The sequence below is a fragment of the Crocodylus porosus genome, unplaced genomic scaffold (genome assembly GCF_001723895.1).
Source record: "Crocodylus porosus isolate Cpor-Errol unplaced genomic scaffold, CroPor_comp1, whole genome shotgun sequence".
In the NCBI taxonomy this organism is placed as follows: domain Eukaryota; kingdom Metazoa; phylum Chordata; order Crocodylia; family Crocodylidae; genus Crocodylus; species Crocodylus porosus.
The window spans coordinates 19348621-19367352 of NW_017728914.1; the positions used below are offsets into that span (position 1 = coordinate 19348621).

Sequence of the window (18732 nt, forward strand, 5' to 3'; positions counted from 1 at the left end):
TGTGTTTGGATTTGGCCCCACATTTTGGGTCTTTGTGTTACAGGGAAGTCACCTACAGGATTCAGAGATTTTCCAGCTTGCCTAAGAGATCTGAAAATGCAGCGTGTCCAAATCCCTTGGCTGCCAGGCAAAATCAGAGCCAAACCCATTAGCATTTAGTGGAAATGCTCTGTGTGTCCTTCCGTCAGCATTGCTGGTGGTGGAGACTGCCGGAACCACAGGAAGTCAGTGACAGTTGCTGGAATCAGCTCCGAAACTCCCGTGTTGGTACCAGACAGGATGTTCCACTGAGGCAGACTTGGACCAAGCAGATCTTGTCTGATGGATGGAGATGAACCCTCCTGGGATGGGCAACAGCACTCCATTGGTCTGTCATGTGTGTGCTTTCACACCCAGCTCCTTTGAGGCCATGACACAGGAATTTCCACGGCAGCGGAAAGGGCCCAAATCAGCAGAGCCCTGCGGCTCTGGGCAGTGCACCCTGGCAGACAGCAGCCCATACCTGGAAATTTACTATGCAAGCTGCAGCTTCCATTTTGGTCACACTGCGGAGGCTTTTACTTCTAGCACCTGTGCCTCCTGTGTTCACATTCTCCTGTGTAGTTGTGACCTATTTGAGTGGAGGGCCACATCTGTAGATGCACTGTGCAGCTCTTTTCGGAGGCCATCTGCTTTATGGTCAGTAGTGAGCCAGGAAGCGGGTCTCTGTGTTGGACATAGGATAAGCAGAAATAGATTCTCCTGCATTCGCCTGGACCTTCCCTTCGAGGCTGAAGGAGTGATAGTCACAAAAAGGACACCATAGAAAAAGAACCTGGATGAGTTTCAGCTATTTTATATGGCTACTTATCTCTTAAGAACAGGGAGACATTGTAGCAGAAGCAGTGTGGGCTAGCTCTGACTTCATGCCTCTCTGGGACATGCTCAGCTTGCACACATCACATTCCAGCTCTTTATAGGATTCCTAGTCATCCAGGGGCATGTGGCTTAGCCGCATGGTATGATTACATCTCTCCTTCCCTACCCCTGTAATCATTCACGTGCCTTTCATGGGAATCTTTCCATTACCCCACTGGCTCAGTTTCCCCTTCTTTCCTTATTAGGTATCACCCACCCACCCATCTTATCTCCTTCCTCACTGTTAGCTATTTTTAAAAGGTCATAAAAGCTTTTGACTGATAACATCCTTAGGGATGGGAAGTATTTTATATCTAGCCCAGCAGGACCCGTAGATAGGCGGGGGGGTGGGGTGGGGGGCGGGGTGGCTAGTTAGCAAGCTGACAGAGAGAAGTGGGACACAGCATTCCCAGACAAGTACTCTGCCTGAGAAGCCAAGCCACTGCCTAAGTCATCCAACAGGCCAATGTCTTCACTAGTTCTTTTTCAGGATTCACAATAACTAGTTCTCTGTGGCCAGAGGCTTTCACACAACCCCATACCACACTGAGCAGGACCCGGTACAAACTAGAAATCTCCCTTTCTTTCTGCTTCCCCTGGACAGATTTTGGAGGGCCTTCGCAACATATGCAAGTCACACACAGTTGGTTAAAGTTTGATGCATCCCCATAAGCAAGGGGTGTTTGGAGAGCACTAGAAACAGTTTCTAGGTTTTATCCTACTATCCTATAGAAGCCAATGGAGCAGAGGGATCTGGCTACACTTAAATTTGTGTTCTTAGCTTCTATACTGTGCATTACACAATGTAATAAGGGGGCTGCTCTGTCCATCCTGGTCCCAGTACATTCTTTGGCCAGACACCTGCTGTTCCCTTGGGGTAGTAAACAGAAACGCATCAGTGCTGTCATTACTGAGATCGTGTGGTGCACTTTTTGGCTTTTGCCATACACCCAAAAGCTGTAAAACTGTTCACATTCCCCACCGGGGGGAACTGCAGCACAAGGGGAGGCAGGAGATTTTTCAGTGTGGTATGAAACCTTCTACCTCCACCATGGACAGAGCTAAAATATTTTTAGAGACCTCGAGAAACTTCTGCCAGTAGAACGGAGGTGATCTGAGTTTCTTTTTAAGTTGTTTCTTCTTAAACGGACCGCTGCTCAGTGGATACCACAGCAAGAAGAACAGAATGCCAAGAAAGCCCATTTCAAGGATGCGTGGAGGAGCCAGGAATGGGACAATGCAGATAATGAGAGACAAGCAAGTCAGAGTCAGATATCTGAGGAGGAAGCTTGCATTCAGCATTTCATGAGAAGAAGCAAGAACATAGGTCAACGCTGGATTGTGGCTATGCCTTCCACAAATAAACTGAACCGAGGAGCAGACTGAGACTATGCAAGCATCTCATCAGGGCCATTAGCCCTCTGGGTTTCACTCTACACCTGTGATTCAAGAGCAAAGCAGCCATTTTGCCAGTAATGGAGCCACTCAGTGACTGATCAGGAAAAGGCCGTGGCCTTGGAACGGACATGCATGACAAAGAAAGAGCCCCTCCATGTGACATTTTCTGGCCCTTGATGGCTAAAGCTAATGGAATGCTGATAAATCCTTCTTCTACCAGTGGCAAAAGGCTCCCTGTTGCAGTCCATCTGGCTCCCTTTGCCAGCTATATGTTTGCACACTAACCTAGCGGCAGGAAGCCTGCCTCAGCTGTTCCTGGATGGGATTACACTATGCATAACCCGATAGGTGCCCCACAGTGTGCTAATGTAATGACACTTTTAGTGTCACAGTCAGGACCTGCAGTTCTTTTCCATCCAATCGAATGATCAAAAGCTCGGTGTGTCTGGAAAGAAGAGCACCATTTGAGAAGAGCCCTGACCAGATCACGTCACACATGGATATTTATAGCACCTAAGAGGCTAAAGAGAACTCAGCTTACCTTGCCTTACCTTCTTCATCCCCTGAAGAGTTGGATCTGGTACAGAAGACACTGTGGCTGATCAACAGTAGTGTAATGAAATATGAAAGGATAACCCCACTCTCCTGCCTGCCCACACGCTGAGTGGGCCAGTGTGGAGCATGGGGAATTTAGACAGGAAGAAAGGGGAGGAGTTTGCTGTGATATTCGTTGTGTGTAGGGCAGGAGAGAGAGGCGGTGTAGTGCATAAACAATGTAGTAGGATGCTCACGCTCTGTCACTCTAAGGGCTCTGCTGTGAAATCAGGAGAGAGAGAGAAAAGCTGGAGCAGATCGGACAGTTCAGACACTGCCATACGTTGTACCGAGCACTGCAGCGAGGGGCAGGGGAGATTAACCTGCGCCCCAGAGCACGGGCAGGCAGGGAGCTTCTGTGACAGAAGCAGAGTATCAAGAGCTGCTAGATTAACAATGAGAGGAATTAACCACAGGAACAAATTAACTAGGGAGGCAGTATATTCTTGATTTCCTGATTACTTCTAGCTCAGACTGGCGCTCTTATTGGAAGATCTGCCCTAGCTGAATACAAATAATTGGGCTTCATCAAGTGGTATGAAAATTAATGGCCTGAGATACAGAGGGGGACAAGCTACCATAATTCTTGCATACGTCATTCATCTTTCCTCAAAATTCAGTTTTTGGAAATTTCAGTGTGCATTGCATGCAAAAAATACAGGAAGAGCCATTTCTACCTTACTAGGCAAAAATGAAGTAAAATCTGCTTGGGACTCACAGAGAGCAGAACAACAAACAGGTTTGGCTCCCTAGTTGCTGCTGCTCAGTTACTTACCAGGAAGAAAGGTTTTTTTTTTTTCCTTCATTCATTTAAAAAACAAGTGTGTATTTTATTTTGAGGCATGTTGTATGCAAGAAAATATGGTATGCGGGGCGCTCTTGGCCTCATCTCAATACATCTATGAGTTTGGTGATTCACCATGAAAGAAATGGAATTGGAAAGCCTAAGCCCTAAACAAGAGGTCTCCTTTCCAAGAAGGCCAGATGCCTGCTCTACCCACATTAGCACACTCAGAGCCTAAGCAGCTTTGGGACAATGAATGCTTACTGGTCCATATGCACAGTGGCTGCTGGCTCTCACAGAATTTTTGTCTCTCTGTCTCAGAGAGTTGTTCTCTGTCTCTGCCATGGGTCATTAAGTTGTAAATAGCTTACTAAATAGTCTGACTGGCAGAATCTCCAAGAGCAGTAGGGACTAGGAGCATGTCTCAGAGTCTGACTGTCTGCCTTTTTGGAAAGGAGCCGAGTAATACCTCAGCCACTCACCTGGGAGTAGTAGTCTGTGTATGTGTGAGAGAGAACGTGGGACTAGGTGTGTGGGTAGGTGTGAAAATGACTCTCAGAGAGCTCAGTTCGAGAGAGCGCCAAACAAAGCCTATCATAAACCCATGGCTCAGAGCCTGTCAGGACAATGCAGACTCAGCTGCTGCTGAAGAACAGTTTGGCCACATCATCCTTCACCATGATCACGGAGCTCTGGGGAGAGAACTTTGCTCTGACTTTCCCACAAATCATTTGGATGTTGTGGCTGAGCCCTGTTGCTGAGTCAGGATGGGCCATGGGACCTCCTGATGACTGCATGTGACTGCTCATTTAGTTGGGATTGCATAACACTAGGTCTCTGCTTGCTTCACCCCTGCCCCCTGCCTTCCAGGCAGCGATGGCCACTGCACAGCAGCCATGCTGTACCCCAACTGAGCTCTCCCCAGTTTCCAAGATGTCACCCCCTAGCTATCAGCTGCTATTCAGAATTTAAAACAGTCTGTTTTTCACTTAATAGCCCACAACAAAGGCAAAGAAAAACTACTGGATCTTCAGGAGAACTCCACTATTAGCCACAGGGATGGCCAACTTGGTTGGAGGATTATTATGGCTATTTTATGATTCAGAATGGCATACAATGGGCTGGCCATTGGTGACAGACAAGTAACTCCGGAGCCACCCACCTGTTTGGTGGGCAGAGTTCCATTCACTTGGGTCACGGGGAAGGAAAAGCTTTTCATTAGCAAATCCACCCTTCTTAGATGATGCATCCACCTACCCTATACTTTCCTTCAGATTTATAATGAACCCTGAATTGCAATCACAGTTGGGTAGAAGCTTTCTGACTTTTAGGAAAAAGGATAGAGATGAGTTTCATGCACACTTCCCTCTCTGTCTTTCTCCTTTTTTTAACCTTGTTAAAGGTTTCAGCATGGGGAAAGTCCTTGACCAGGGCTTGAAACTCAATCTCACTCCTCTCCCCAGTCTGTCACCCTCCTCCCCTTCCCCCAACTTCTCTTCTGAGAATCTGCACTTTACTGAGAACAGCTGTGATGCCAGGGGATTCTAGCCTTGAAGCTTGACATGTTCCAACAAATGCCTCTAACTAAAGGAAAGAAACCACCACCAACCCAGTTGGTTTTAAAACCACTTTCAAGTTTATTCTCATTCACAGGAGACTCTTGGACTTGTACTCTGTCTGTAGACCCCACAAAGACTTCATCAAATTGGCCTACATCCCTACATCAAGACACATCCCAAGAGAAAGACAAGTTCAAAGAACTGTAAAATCCTGAGGGGTGGCAGGTGCAGCCCAGAGAGGAAGGATACATAGAGCACCATGAATGCCTCCTTCCCAATGGGGGATATAGCTAGTACATATAATATAGCTATGTTCTTCACTGTGGAGTATAGGGCAGAGCTGGCCTTAGGGGTGGGTGAAATGGGCAACTGCCCAGGGCACCATGGTCAGGGAGGCACCACCCGCACACACATACGTGCAGACACACACATATGCTTGCATACACACAGCAGCACTGTCTCCCTGCCCCACCCCATCCCACCCCAGCCGATAGGTAGCTCCACCTCCTTGCTGGATTGTACCCCATGCCTCTGCCCACCTGCCTCTGCCTGCAGCAGCACTACTGACTTGGGAGGGGAGAGGGGCACATGCCAAAATACACCTTTGCCCAGGGCGCCACTTTCCCTAAGGCCAGCTCTGTCTCTAGAGGACCATATACTTTGGAAGGACCTGGCCTGGCCTTTGTCCTGTCTTAGACTGTAAGCTCTTCACAGACTGGGACTTTTCCATCATGGCTCAAAGAGTAGCCCCATTTGGATCCCTTTAGTAAAAAGAATGAACCTTGCAAACTGGATGAAGAGTAAAACACCAAGAATAGAAAAAGGGGCAGAGGAAAGACAGGGAAAAAAGGAAAGGGGTTAGAGGAAAGACAGGGAAAAAAGGAAAGGGAGATAAGGACATACCAGCTAATACACAAGTTACAGGTCATTCTTCATTTTGAATCGGCGGCCCCTAACGACAAAGAAAGTAGGCCTTTCTGCTGCACAACACTTTCAGCTCAGGGTGCACAGTAGGATGGCTGATACTGAAGTGTTTAAGGGACCAAGACCACACAAAGAAAATATCTCCATTAACTATGACCTGCTGAGAAGCTACAACATCATCAAGGGTCACAATGGACTCCAGGGCCTCAACTGGCCGACACATGTGATTGGTTTTATACTGCTATTCTTCAGACAGCCCTGGTGCAGAGAGCAAGGCACATCCGTCTGGGATATGAGTCACAGCACTCAGAAGCTCTCAGGATTTCTAGAGATCAATGGTGAGCACAAAAGGCAGAGGGGAAGGTAGCTCAGTACCCAACAGAGAGATTCAGAGCAGGTGGATGGAGACAAGCTGGCTTGCCTGGCGCTGTTCACCACATTTTTATCGCTGTAAGGCATCCCCTCCTTTGCTGTAGCTTCCTCCTTTCCCGTCATGCCTTTTTTTGCCTTTCTGTAACCTGCACACGGTGTGAGGAAGAAGCATTAATATGCCAGATTTCCAGTTGGACTCTGCCTCCCCCAGTGATGAGGCACTTATTGTTTGAACCTACTCTTCCAATGCACCCCATCTTCCCCATCATGCTCCTGTCAAGCTGCTCTGTCAGCTTCACTGTCTCCCAGATGCTCTCGTGAGGTACTGCAGTGCTCTCAATGGAAAGGCACTGATTTAGTTAGTCTAAAAATATCTAATTAGATGTTCCAGGCACTTCATTATGGCTCCATCAGGATAGGACTGTGGGGTCTGGCAGGAACTTGGTGGGCTTGTCTTCTTTGCTGGAGAGAGCGCTGGCAAGCCCCATGCTGTCTACTTGCTGATAACAGGACAGTCTATCATTAGTCCAGCCTGCTGGCATCGCAAATATAATTATCTGGCTAACCTGATCGTAGTTTTATCATTAGGAAACTTGTCATTTATTGTGCAAGAGCATGTTGGGCACTTGAAAAAATTCAATTGCTGTGACTGACTTTACAGCCTGCTTTTCATCAGGCCTCAGGGCTGGTTTGGGCGGCTTGTGTTTTCTGCCCTCAAAGAGGTATGTTGCCATGCAAGATGGTTTGGAAGGCAGCTCATAAGAAGTCTAGTGACACATTATGGGATGGAAATCTGCACACAACCTCTAGAAGACAGCAGCTGACTAGGATCAAAATCTGCTGGTCTGGCACCACGTGAAGTGAAAAGAAGACAATGACATCTCTTTCCCAACATGCACTAGAAAGAGCAAGGAGGTAACATGCTATCGGAAGTCTAGGATGAGGGAGTCTACTTACATGTTAAAGGGAAGCATGTGTCAGTGGAGAGCTCTGTGAACTACACAAGCCTCGCAATACTGCTACTCCACTGAGTGCTCTCGGTGAGTGTTTGGATACCAGATACTTTGTGGATGACAAGAGACAAACATCTTGAAGGTAGCTGCCATTCACTTCCAAGACCCTATATATCTTTGTCCCTATCTGTGCTTTTCTTTCCCAGGATATTCCTTTCCTCCTGCTTATGATCAACTCATACCTCTCTATTTAATCTCTCCTTTGGAGTCTTCCATCTCCACCTTCAGGCCGTCACCCATGTCACACCTGAAGTTCCCATCTCCTGGTGCACAGCACTATCTCCCTTTGACTCATCAACAAAAGATCAAAAGTCCACCTGAGCCTAGCGACTAGTATGGGCAAGTTTCTGTCATCAACAGCAAACAAGGGAACAGTGGGTCAGCATCACATCTGACCACCTTTGATTCCCATCCTGAGTGACCAGGTGCCTATTTACAGCTGGGCCAACTGGGGGCAACCTTTACTATGGATCTAGAGCAGGACTCGAAACTCCTGCCTCTAGAGGTGTAGCAAGACACCTCAAACAATCTGCCACTATAGGCCTCCTTACAGCTCATCGCTCTGTCTATGAAACTTTCTGATGTTAACCCACAGGAGAAAGAAATGTCCTGCTTAGGGGTGAGCCTGTAATTAAAACATCTACTGTAGGATATATCTGAAGAGTCTGTATCACTCTTCTAGCATCTCTTGAGAGCTCATCAGGGCAGAGAGTGAAGAACTTGGGGCCATGTTCAATAAACCTATGATGGGATGGAATCTATCACAATGCTAAGGCTCTGTGGCGGCATCGTTGTTCTGCCAGACATGGTCTCACCTTGCTAGGCATGCCCCATGTGGAATGTTTTAGCTCCCAGTGTGCTCCATGCATGCTGCAGAGCTGGAGGCTACAAAGGATCCCTGAATATGCAATGGATGATGCAAGGGCAAGTCATCACAGGGCAAAATGAAATGCTGACAGATGTCGACCGTGAACTGTCTGCATTGAAACAGCTGGCGCCCAGCTGAATGACTGTGGACAGGTGCAGAACTTAGTTTATCACGACCCTGATGACTGGCGCCCTGTCTGCAAGATGTGGAGCTTCTTCAAAGGGCAGAGACCTCACACATTTTCAAAGGCTTTCTGCTCTCATAAGTGAGTCCTAAGTAGGCACCACCCTACTTGAACGGGTGAGCAGGAAGAGGGACAGTGAGTGTCCCCCTATGTCTCTTCTGTAAGGCAAGGCTGGAACGCCCAGGGTCATACAGCACTATGTGACTCCTCTTTAACTGCATGGGGACTTCATAGAGTTTGCTGGTAGACACCTTGTCACTGCCTTGGACATTATGGCATAATTGTACTTAGTGGATCACCGCATAACTGGGATTCTGATTTCAAAGACAAAAATAACCATGCAGTTGTCTTGTTCCTATGAGGTACTTGCCATACAATGTTCTTGTCACTATCTAGTACTTCCCCAGTCATTCAACAATCAGCTCTTCCTAACGTCTCTTTCCTAGACTTCATGAGACAGACCGCTTGGCTAGCAGAAGGTCTGAGCTGATATTTTACAGGCAGAGCAGGGCATGACAGGTGGTTTGAGGGAGATTTTCAGCCACCACTGCAAAGCCCTTTAAAAGGCATCCCCTTTCTGCATGGCACATGGACATGCTGCTTTGTGTGATATAGCTAATAAGTCCCATTGTGTCTGGAGAAAAAAAAAAGGAGGTGGCAATTTGGTTTCTTCTGAATTAGAGGCAGGGTCTGGTTTTCTGTGAGGTCCCCACTTCCGAAATGCTCTCTCTCAGCTCAGTGAGCTGAGACAAAACAAGACTGAGAGACTTACTGAAGGTCTGCTGTGAGTCAGTGGCTTAGCCTGGATTAGTCCCTCCTGGATCTCTATTCTAACCTCTGAAGCACTGACTGTTCCTTCACTCCTGCTGTCTAGGTTCAGAGTAAGGTGAAATGGTTTTCATATGCACCACTGGCCCTGCCTTGGATTTACTCTTCTCTGGGAGGATTATCACTCCTGTAGGGTGATCATATTATTTTCAAGAAATCTGGGACATTGCCCCGCTGCCCAATCCCTGTCCCAGGCAGGAGTGATGCCCAGGCAAGCCTGCCCCCACCTCCAGCCACTGCTCAGGAGGAGCCAGGCCAGGCAGTGTGGGCAGAGTGGCGCCGATCTGGGACTTTGGTTTCTTTTTCACCAGCTGGTCGAGACAGCCTATGAAATCCAGGACTGTCCCTGCCAAACCAGGATGTATGGTCACCCTACACTTGTGTCTCTATTCAAAATGAGGGCAACTTACAATGATGTGTTGTAATGAACTAATGGCTTGCATTAGAGCTGACAAAATAGGAATCAGTAATTGCCAGTAATTATCTGGAGCAAGATATTGAAAGATTTTCATCTCATAATGCTGTTTTTTTCCATCATTCCAAGGCCACTATCTCCACAAGACCAAGAAAACTCACCTGGGACTCTTCAATGGCCTTGGGGGATATAGTATAGAGCTATGAAAAACAGGGCTTCACTGCTGATGAGGAATCCCTGAAAAGATGGAAGGGCCAAAACCTGTGCCCACTGAAGTAAATAGCAAAATGTCCAGTGGTCCCCGGGACGGGATTTAGTCTCGCTCCCTTAGAGCTGTCCAGAAAGAAATTATAAGAATTAACTCAACCACATTCTTCTTGAAATGCTAAAATCCAGTTCCTATTTTCTATGCTCCCTTAAGGAACAGAATACATAACTTCCATGAATTTCAACAGAAGCCATGCATCTAAACTCCCCTGGACAGCTGGACAACTTCAGCCCTTACTCCGAGTGAGAATCCTTACAGCATGTGGAAAAACTATGGATGCAATCACTGCTTCATTTGCAGTGTGGCTATATACAGGGGTGAGCAGTGGCTCCTTTCCACATACATAGCCCCAGGAGGAAGCTTGGCTAGTCAGTATCTCTAGTTGGAGAAATTTTAGAACTGGTACACAGCATGTCCTTTTTGGCAAGGGTTTGCATCAAAGGATCCAGCTTTAGTAGGAACACAGAGAGGCACTGATGTACCTATTTATAACCTTATGAATCCATTTATAATCAATTAGCAGTACTAACATAGGGAGAGGCATAAATAGCTTAACAAATATAAGTATCTAGCCTGCAGTCCTTGCTCTCGTCCTCTGAACTTTCCTTGTGAACCCAGCCTGTCAAAACAGACAAGGACCCTTTTTTCCCCATGCCACAGCATCCTCTTAGCTCAAATCCCTGCATCTCTTGAATCTCTTGCCTGTGGTGGCAGTGGAGGGCGGCACATATGGTATCTCTTAAAACAGGCTTCATTCAGCAAATTCCCCCTTTTCCCTATGGCATGTCGTGGGGTGTTCTTGGTGTTTTGGATATTAGTTGCGTGTGAAGATTTGCAGGTTGCCTGAGAATGCAGAGGCCTGGACTCGTTGCCCCAGAAGTCCCCTTTGAGTCCTACACCTCGTGATTACCCGATTTTGAGAAGCCCGTGTGTGATTCCATGAGCTAAGCAAGGCGATGCACGGAGTAGGCTAAGGCCAAAGGCAGGCACAGAGCACAGAACACCCTGTGCTGAGCTCCTGGAGACCTCTACATTAGTCAGACCCAACAGGATGACTGCCCTGGACTCCAAATTTCCTGGCTCCTGTCAGTGTCAGACAGGATCTCAATGTCATTGTACAGCACAGCACAGGAATGAATGGGATTCTCTGGGCCAAATCCTCAGCTGCTTTCACTGCCACAAGTTGAATCAGCTACGGTTCTGACCCGTTGTCTCCTGATCTGCAGTCCTTACTCTGTCTTGCCAAAGAAGAGACCCTGATGTGGTGCCTCATCTTGATCTCACAGCCCCTGGGCTGGAAAGGCTTTGCCTTGCTCTGTACCACATGGAAGTTCAGTTTCCTGTTATGGGCAACAGCTGCTTCTTGTGTGAGTGGACCAGCTCGATTCCCAGACCTTGGTTCTTCCCAGCAGGGCATGAGCACAGGAGCAGGGTGCCAGCACATCTGAGCCACCTGCACCTCTGGCAACACTGCTGAAGGGAACTGAAGGCCAAATGTGTAAGTGAGGCCCAAGAGGCAGCACGCATCACCAGCCCCTCCTCTATCCAGCTAACAGGTGGTGCTGAGGCCTCTCTGCTGCCCTCAGGACTGCTGTCAGGAAGCACATTGTGCCCACTTGCTCCCACCCCACAACCACTGAATCCTGGCCATGTAGCTGGGATTTGGTGTGCAGGTGGCTGGAGGTTGTTCCAGGGGTGTCCCAAGCATGGCACAACTTTAGCCCTCTGAATGGGCAGCGTTTAGTCAATGGGGTCCTTTCCCATGGTCATGGCCAGAAGCATGGTGGGTCATGGTGGGGCAGCACTTTCAGGATTAAACTAAAACAGTCTGGAAGGCCCAGCAGGGTACAAGTTTCCTGCCTCTCCTGCAGCAGGTTGTGTGGCTTTGGACTCTTTGGCCATGGTGAGCATTCACATGGCTGCTTATACCATAGCCTAAGGAGCAATATTGTCTTCTGCATTACAGCCCTCACCTTGCACACAGTCATATGCACCTCCAGGTGTATGCGAAATAGGAATAATCTACCCAGATGAATGGCCTCCTCTTCTGCCCTCTCCTCTTACCTATTAAACTAAATCAAAGGGGAAGCCAGCTCTGCCTTTTGAACTAAGCCCTCATCTTCTCAAGCCTTGCGCACACCAGTTTAATAGACCTGTGCATGTCCCCAGGACTTTCAGTCCCATACCTAGCTGAAAGGTCAATATTACATAGTAAGCTCTGTGGGGGCACGGGCTGTCTCTTACTCTGTGATTGTACAGCACCTAGCGCAAGTACAAAGACAACCTGATCTCAGTGGTGACTTCTGGCTGCTACCAGAGTGAATGATAATAAAACCCATGGTAACAGATTCACTAAAAAAAAAAAAAGGGAGGCAAGGAGCACCCTCTTTTTTACCCACATCAAGGGCACCAAACTCTTTGGTGCAAATAGCAAATGAATAGAAAGTGTTAGTTTTCAAACTGTTATGAATCATAGTACTGCTGTAATACTAGTATCTCTATTACAGCAATAACAGCAGCACATGGTACCTTTCATCCAAGGATCACAAGCACTTGACAAAGGTCAATACATATCCTTGTCCCCAGCTTCATAGTCTGAAAACGGTAACCAGAAACATAGCGGATAAAGTGCCCAAGGTCACACAGGGTGGCAGTGGCAAGATCAGAGTATATCCCAGGTCTCTCTGCTCTCACCCACTGGCCACGCTGCCCCGCCTTTGCCTCCCACGTGTTATATGGCTTTCACAAAGAGTTGAGGTGCTAATTATCGTATTTGGGTTTGGCTGGCACCTCTGCACACGTGGGGGCTTAGCAGCGCAATCAGATATTTATGAAGAGCGGGTTCTACAAACAGTAATTATCAGCGCCCAAGCTGGTTATTAAAAGCTGGAAGCAAATAACCAGGAGGAATTGCTATGTATTTGTCAAGACTCCTTTAACGACAAAATCCCTTCCCATTCTCCCTGCTTGAATCAAACCCTTTGTGTTCTCAGCTGATCACGCAAGTCCAGCAGGCACTAAGCAGAGTCCCAGCCCCTCCAAGCCATTTGTGTACCAGCCCTGGAGTTTCTTTCCTGCAAAGCCCTGGAGTGTAATCCTCCATCCATCCAGTGAACGAAGAAGGATTTGATCCTTATTGTTTCCTGTAAGAGCATCCCCCCCATACACCCCTCCCACCCCCAATAGCGTGTTGGCAATGCACATACCAGGTGTGGCTCATGTGGTGGGCACCTGGAAAGTTTACTTGCCTATGACACAGCCCAACAAATCTGGAATCACCTGTTCTGTCGGCTGCAGCAGGCCAAGGAATTATGCCTTGCATTTTGCCTGAAAGCCACAGCCAACACCTTATATCAAGAAGACCAGTGCTGGATGGGGCATGGAAGTCAGGACGCGCCAGTCTGTGAATGGGAGTTCTCCGCCACGCGTGAAACCTTTGGAACCCACGCTAGCCAGGTTGCCACTGGAGACACATCCTTGGTGGGCGGCTTATGCTGATTTGTTGAGGTAGGCGACAGATTGGGGGGCATTTTTAATGAAAAAGGCTAAAGTCCCACTAATGAGGTACATCCTAACAACAACAACAACATGGAACAGAAATGGAGAGGAACTTGAAGCCACCAATCCACCTCACAAGAATCTGCAACTGAACCACAAAGGAGGGCACCATCCTGACTGGCAGTAGGTGCCTGTACTGATCTTATGCAGCACATTTACTGGCTCTACTCTGCTTATTTGGCAATTCATATGTAGTGTGTGTCGCTGTCTATGTCTCTCTGACACACATACAAAGAGATACCTGCTAACCTGGATCAGGGAGGGGATGCTTGCTTCTGTGTATCACACACACCAGGCTTGATTATATCATTCCCTCATCTCTCTCCATTCTTATCAAACTCTGCCCTCCCCTTAGCTATATTATATCCATTTCTATTTGTACATAGGCGGTGGCACTAGCAACTGAGTCTACAGCTCAGAGAGCATGTGTGTGCACAGAGCTTTTAAACCATGTTGCAGAAAGACAATGCATTGCATGCACAGCTGTGACACAAGGATCTAGCCCCTTCGTGGTTCTAGCTGTATCTCTCTCCATATAAAATAAAGAGACTGAGGAAGTCATGGCTTGTCAAGAAGGAAGAGGAGGAAAAAATCTACCCCACTAGGTTTGTCCACCCTGATATGCCATTTCCCTTCCTCTCCCTCCCAGGCGGACCCCATGCAAAATAAACCCCTGTTCCCATAGCAAAGGAAAGGCAGAGCCGTACTTACTGCTAGTGCTCATGCTGCTGATCCTGCTCTGTCCTTCTCATTCAACAAAGAGAGCAAACCTGCTCTTTAAAGCCTCCTTCTCTGCCTTCTTCCTTGCGATGGGAGTGGGTTTTCTCTTCTTTCCTTAAGAAGAATATTTCCCCGTGATTGCCATCTAATTCATGCCAAGGTGTCTCCTTGATCCCACTCTACTGCCTCCTCAGGCTCCTGCCTTTGCTCTTAATAATAAGGTCAAGGGTGGGGGGGAAGGAAGAAGCAAGAAGCAGGGAACCTAGGAATAAACCAGGGTAGGGTGTTCCTCTCTCTCTCTCTCTCTCTCTCCTCTTCCCAGCAACAGATCCACAGTGTGAAGCACACAGCCCAGGCAGATGACCGACTCCTGCTCAGGGCGGCTGAGTCCTATGGAGAGGGCTATCATGCAATGCAGACCAATTCCAGCTAAAGCTCTTCTTATAGCTCTAGGGGGGTGTGGACCACAGCAATGGGGGGGGGGTGCATGCACAGAGCTTGCTTATCAAAAGAAGCAGCTACTCCCTCTTCCCGCAGTTCCCATTAGCTATTGATCCTACAATGTGCCCAAGATGAACCCCACCTAGTGCTCACCTCCTCTCAGGCAAGTTTGTCAGCAGAAGCCTCTTCCAGATGCAGCTGGAGGAGTTTCATTAAGGCAGGGCTGGGTTGGAGAAGGAGAACTGTGATGAAAAGGGAGAGAAGGGAGAAATAGCTCCATTGGGCAGGGTTTGCTGGGCTTGATCCTGCTGGCAGAATGGGATGTCCCGCCTGCCATCTGCTGGCTGAAATGTGCCAGGGCTTGTTGCATGCAATGCATCAAGTTTGCAAATTGAGAAGACAAAGTCTGTTCATTTCCCAATTCTTCTGCCCTAGTCGGTATGTTCTCGAAATCTTTGCTGTAGCTAGGAGCAGGCCTCCCTTTCACCCCCTCCCCTCACCTGTCAGACTTTTGCCGGTCATCAGAGTCCTGCCCAATTCTCAGCAGGGCCGGGCCACAATTTTTTGGGCCCCCTGCAACATATAATTTTGGGGGCCCCTGATCCATTAAAAAAATCAAAATTGCAGTTAACTGTGGTATAAACTCACTGAAATAAAATAGTCGGGGTCAGGCTGCACGCATGTGGGCTGTGCTGCAGGGGAGTGCAGGGTGGGGACAGCACGTGCTGGGGGTGCCTGGGTTTCCTCCACAGAGCTGGTGGGAGCGGAGCCAGGAACTTCTCTCTCGCTTGGCCAGAAATGGGCTCCCTGCCTGCAATGAGCCCTTTAAACATGTTGCAGGTGGTGGGGGCAAGCAGGGCACAGCCCCTTGGGTGCAGGACCCCCTGCAGTCGCAGGGTCTGCAGGATAGGACGGGCCGGCCCTGATTCTCAGACAGGGAGAGTTGGCCAGGAGAGCCTCCAAACCTCTTCACTAGCTGAAGGAGATGTCCCTGGCAGGATCTGAGCACACAGCCCCCCATCTCCTGTCCCTCTCCCTTGCTCTTCCTTATGAAGGAGGACCCTCCTTCATTTGACCCACTATACCAATGTCCCGCAGACCCCCACATAGTACACTTGTACCATCATACATGGCGTACTCAAGAAACGCTTCCTGTGGGAAATACTATCTATTCTGGAGAGATAGGTTTTTCCTTGAGCTAAGATTCCCATTCCAATAGCTGTTGACATTATTATCTGAGGAAGTGGTTTTGGTAAGGACTGTGCAAGAACAGAGGGATGTTTGTATCATACCTGGCTTGGTGGATGGAAAGAAAGCTCTGCCCTGGAAATCAGCATGCAGTCTTCTTTGCAGCAACACAATCAGAATTGCTTGAAGAACTTCAAAGGTATTAGCTCTTTCTTTTGTTTGTAACTAGGTATCTACCAGAATAAAGTGCCACCCAACCAAGCTGCTCATTGGGCTCAGTCACCTGTGATATAGGACCCAAGACCTGACCCGCACATAAGGGGAGTGGAGAAGCTTTGCTGAGATCCAAAGAAGTGAGCAGTGATCTCGCGTCTAATGAAAGGGATTTCTTTATGTGGCCTGACAGGTTCTGCATCTCTTCCTTGCTTCTTTGGCTGAACTGCCTCACAGGCAGGGCCTTTTTATGTTTGATTTGGGGAAGCAGATGCTTACAGTGACATAACAAGACAGGTAGTAGGTCATGTGAATTGTGTGCGTGCCTTTGGTTAGACAGTAAATTAACTAGCTAAATCCTCCAAGTGTCTTGTTCACTTATGCGCTGTGCATGTAATCAGCTCATTTGCACAGAGGGAGGGGACCAATAATGGAAGGAGAGGGAAGGGGGTCAGGGCCCAGAGGGGAGGTTCAGAATTGGCAATCTTCATTGGAGAGAAATGAGGGGAGAGAAGAAAAGCAGTTGTGGGTCCTATAAATAAGGAAACAATGCAGCTAATGAGCCCTAGTCCATCACCCTTCAACAGGCCACAACTTTTAGACTGTAAATGCTGAGAGGCAGGTAACCTTCTGGGTTGAATGCCTTGCATATTGCTTTGTGGATCCCCAAATAGTGATACTACATGTTTGCCTTATCAATAAACCTGTTGCTCAAGTAAATAAAGCACAGGCAGAGGGAAGAGGTCCCCAAGGTTCAGTGAGCTAATTAAGCTTCTTAGCTTGACCTGCTTCCAAAATCTTGTTAACTTACCATCCTCAGAACAACTCTCAATATCCATTCAAGGGAGCGCCATACCTAGAATTCCAGGGAGTCCTGCAGATGAGGACTGAGGTACCTGGGCAGCGTACAAGATTAAAACAGCATGAGGTAGGCTAGCAGATCAGGAACGAGGTGCATTCATGGATCTGGGCAGGGACATGACAGAATCATAAAAGCAAAAGTGCATAGCAGAATGGTGTGTGTGTGTGCATGCGCACGTGTGCACGCATGCACACGTACATGTGCACTTCAGAAGCTTCCACAGTACCTGCATTCATTGCGTCTAGCTGGTTTGTGCAGCACTGGGAAGATGTAAAATGCTAAGTATTATTTCCTATCAATATCAGTCCTTAAAGCTCAGCCCCACCCTGAAAAAAGACTGCTCCTTCACACTTCTGCCTCCCAAGAAAGCACCAAGACTGGAATAGCAACAGGTGCTACATAACAGGATGGATGTACATAGGCAGAACTGTGTGAAAGGTCCTAGACTGAGACAGTGACTTAGTGTTGTTGGTTGTAGCCATGTTGGTCTAAGGGCATAGGCAGACAAGGTTCTTTGGGTAGATGTGGTATCTTTTATTAGACCAACTAAATAGTTGGAAAAATTGTTCTTCACGAGCATTTGGGGACAAACTTCCTTCATCAGGCATAGGGAGAGTTTGTTGGTATATGTGTGTTATCCTGGGTAGGACAGAAGCCATGGTGACTTAGTGGGATTCAGGTCTTCGCAGGGTACAGGCTAAGAGAAGTTTCCTTTCTTCCATCTGCCAGCCCTGCAAACACACTCCAAGTCAAACTGGGTTATTTCCTTGCCATGAGTCCCAAGTGATACAGAATCTATAGGCTGAAGGTACAGTGATGCCTATAATTAAGGTTTCTTTAGAAGACCTGGTTTAAAGTTTTACCAAACCTTAACCATTTGAACTGAAATTGCATCCAACTCAGGATGATGATGATGGTGACAATTTCTTTCTGGAAGTTCTGGCAGAAGACTTTCAGCCTGGGAAAAGGGTGAGGTGAGGGGCAGGAGCATTTACTGTATTTAGTTTTTGTGAAAGACATTAAAGGAAATATGCTTGATAATAATAAAATTGCATGGCCATTTTACACTAGTGCCTTCTGGCTTTAGGAGGATGAACTTGGATCTTGATGCTTGTATCCTTCTTGGATCAGAGAGGTGCCTTTGACCTTTGTCATGAAAATCCACATAGGCTAGTCTGAGTGGTAAGCTGATGAAAAATATCACTTCCACCTGCACAGGTAGAGGTTTGCCAGGGACAGGTGACCAGGGTGGACAACTGGAGACCCTCAGGGTTAAAATCCATGGGGAACACGGCACAGGGGACACAATGGTGGGAGTCTACTACAGACCTCCCACCCAAAGTCAAGAGCTTGACCAGGAGTTCGCCTGGGAACTGGCTGAGGCCGCACGCTCCAGGACCATGGTTGTCATGGGTGACTTCAGTTACCTGGACATCTCGTGGGAGGATCACTCAGCCAAATCTGAGCAGTCGCAAAGCTTCCTATTGTGTGTGGATGACCTCTACCTGACTCAAGAAGTCTATGGGCCAAAAAGAGGCAAACCACTGCTTGACCTGGTACTGGCTACTGGGAATGACCTAATTGGCGACCTAGTGATTTATGGAAAGCTGGGTGACAGCGACCACGAGCTGATCACCTTCACCATC

At 47.9% G+C, this 18732-nt stretch overlaps 1 protein-coding gene across 9 annotated transcripts in view; it reads right to left on the minus strand.

Annotated features, from left to right (window-relative positions):
• ABLIM3 (actin binding LIM protein family member 3) overlaps positions 1-15131 on the minus strand; it is a 103881-nt gene extending 88750 nt beyond the window's left edge. For 3 of the 9 annotated variants that reach the window (XM_019534926.1, XM_019534927.1, XM_019534925.1), the window contains exons 1-2: positions 14977-15131; positions 14374-14496 (exon numbers count right to left, since the gene is read on the minus strand). In XM_019534926.1, coding sequence (XP_019390471.1) covers positions 14374-14386 — 13 coding nt within the window. In that variant the 5' untranslated portion in view covers positions 14387-14496; positions 14977-15131. The remainder of the gene's footprint in view (positions 1-14373; positions 14497-14976) is intronic. The other 6 variants (XM_019534931.1, XM_019534929.1, XM_019534928.1 and 3 more) reach the window with 3 other exon arrangements.
• Positions 15132-18732: the final 3601 nt, after the last annotated feature.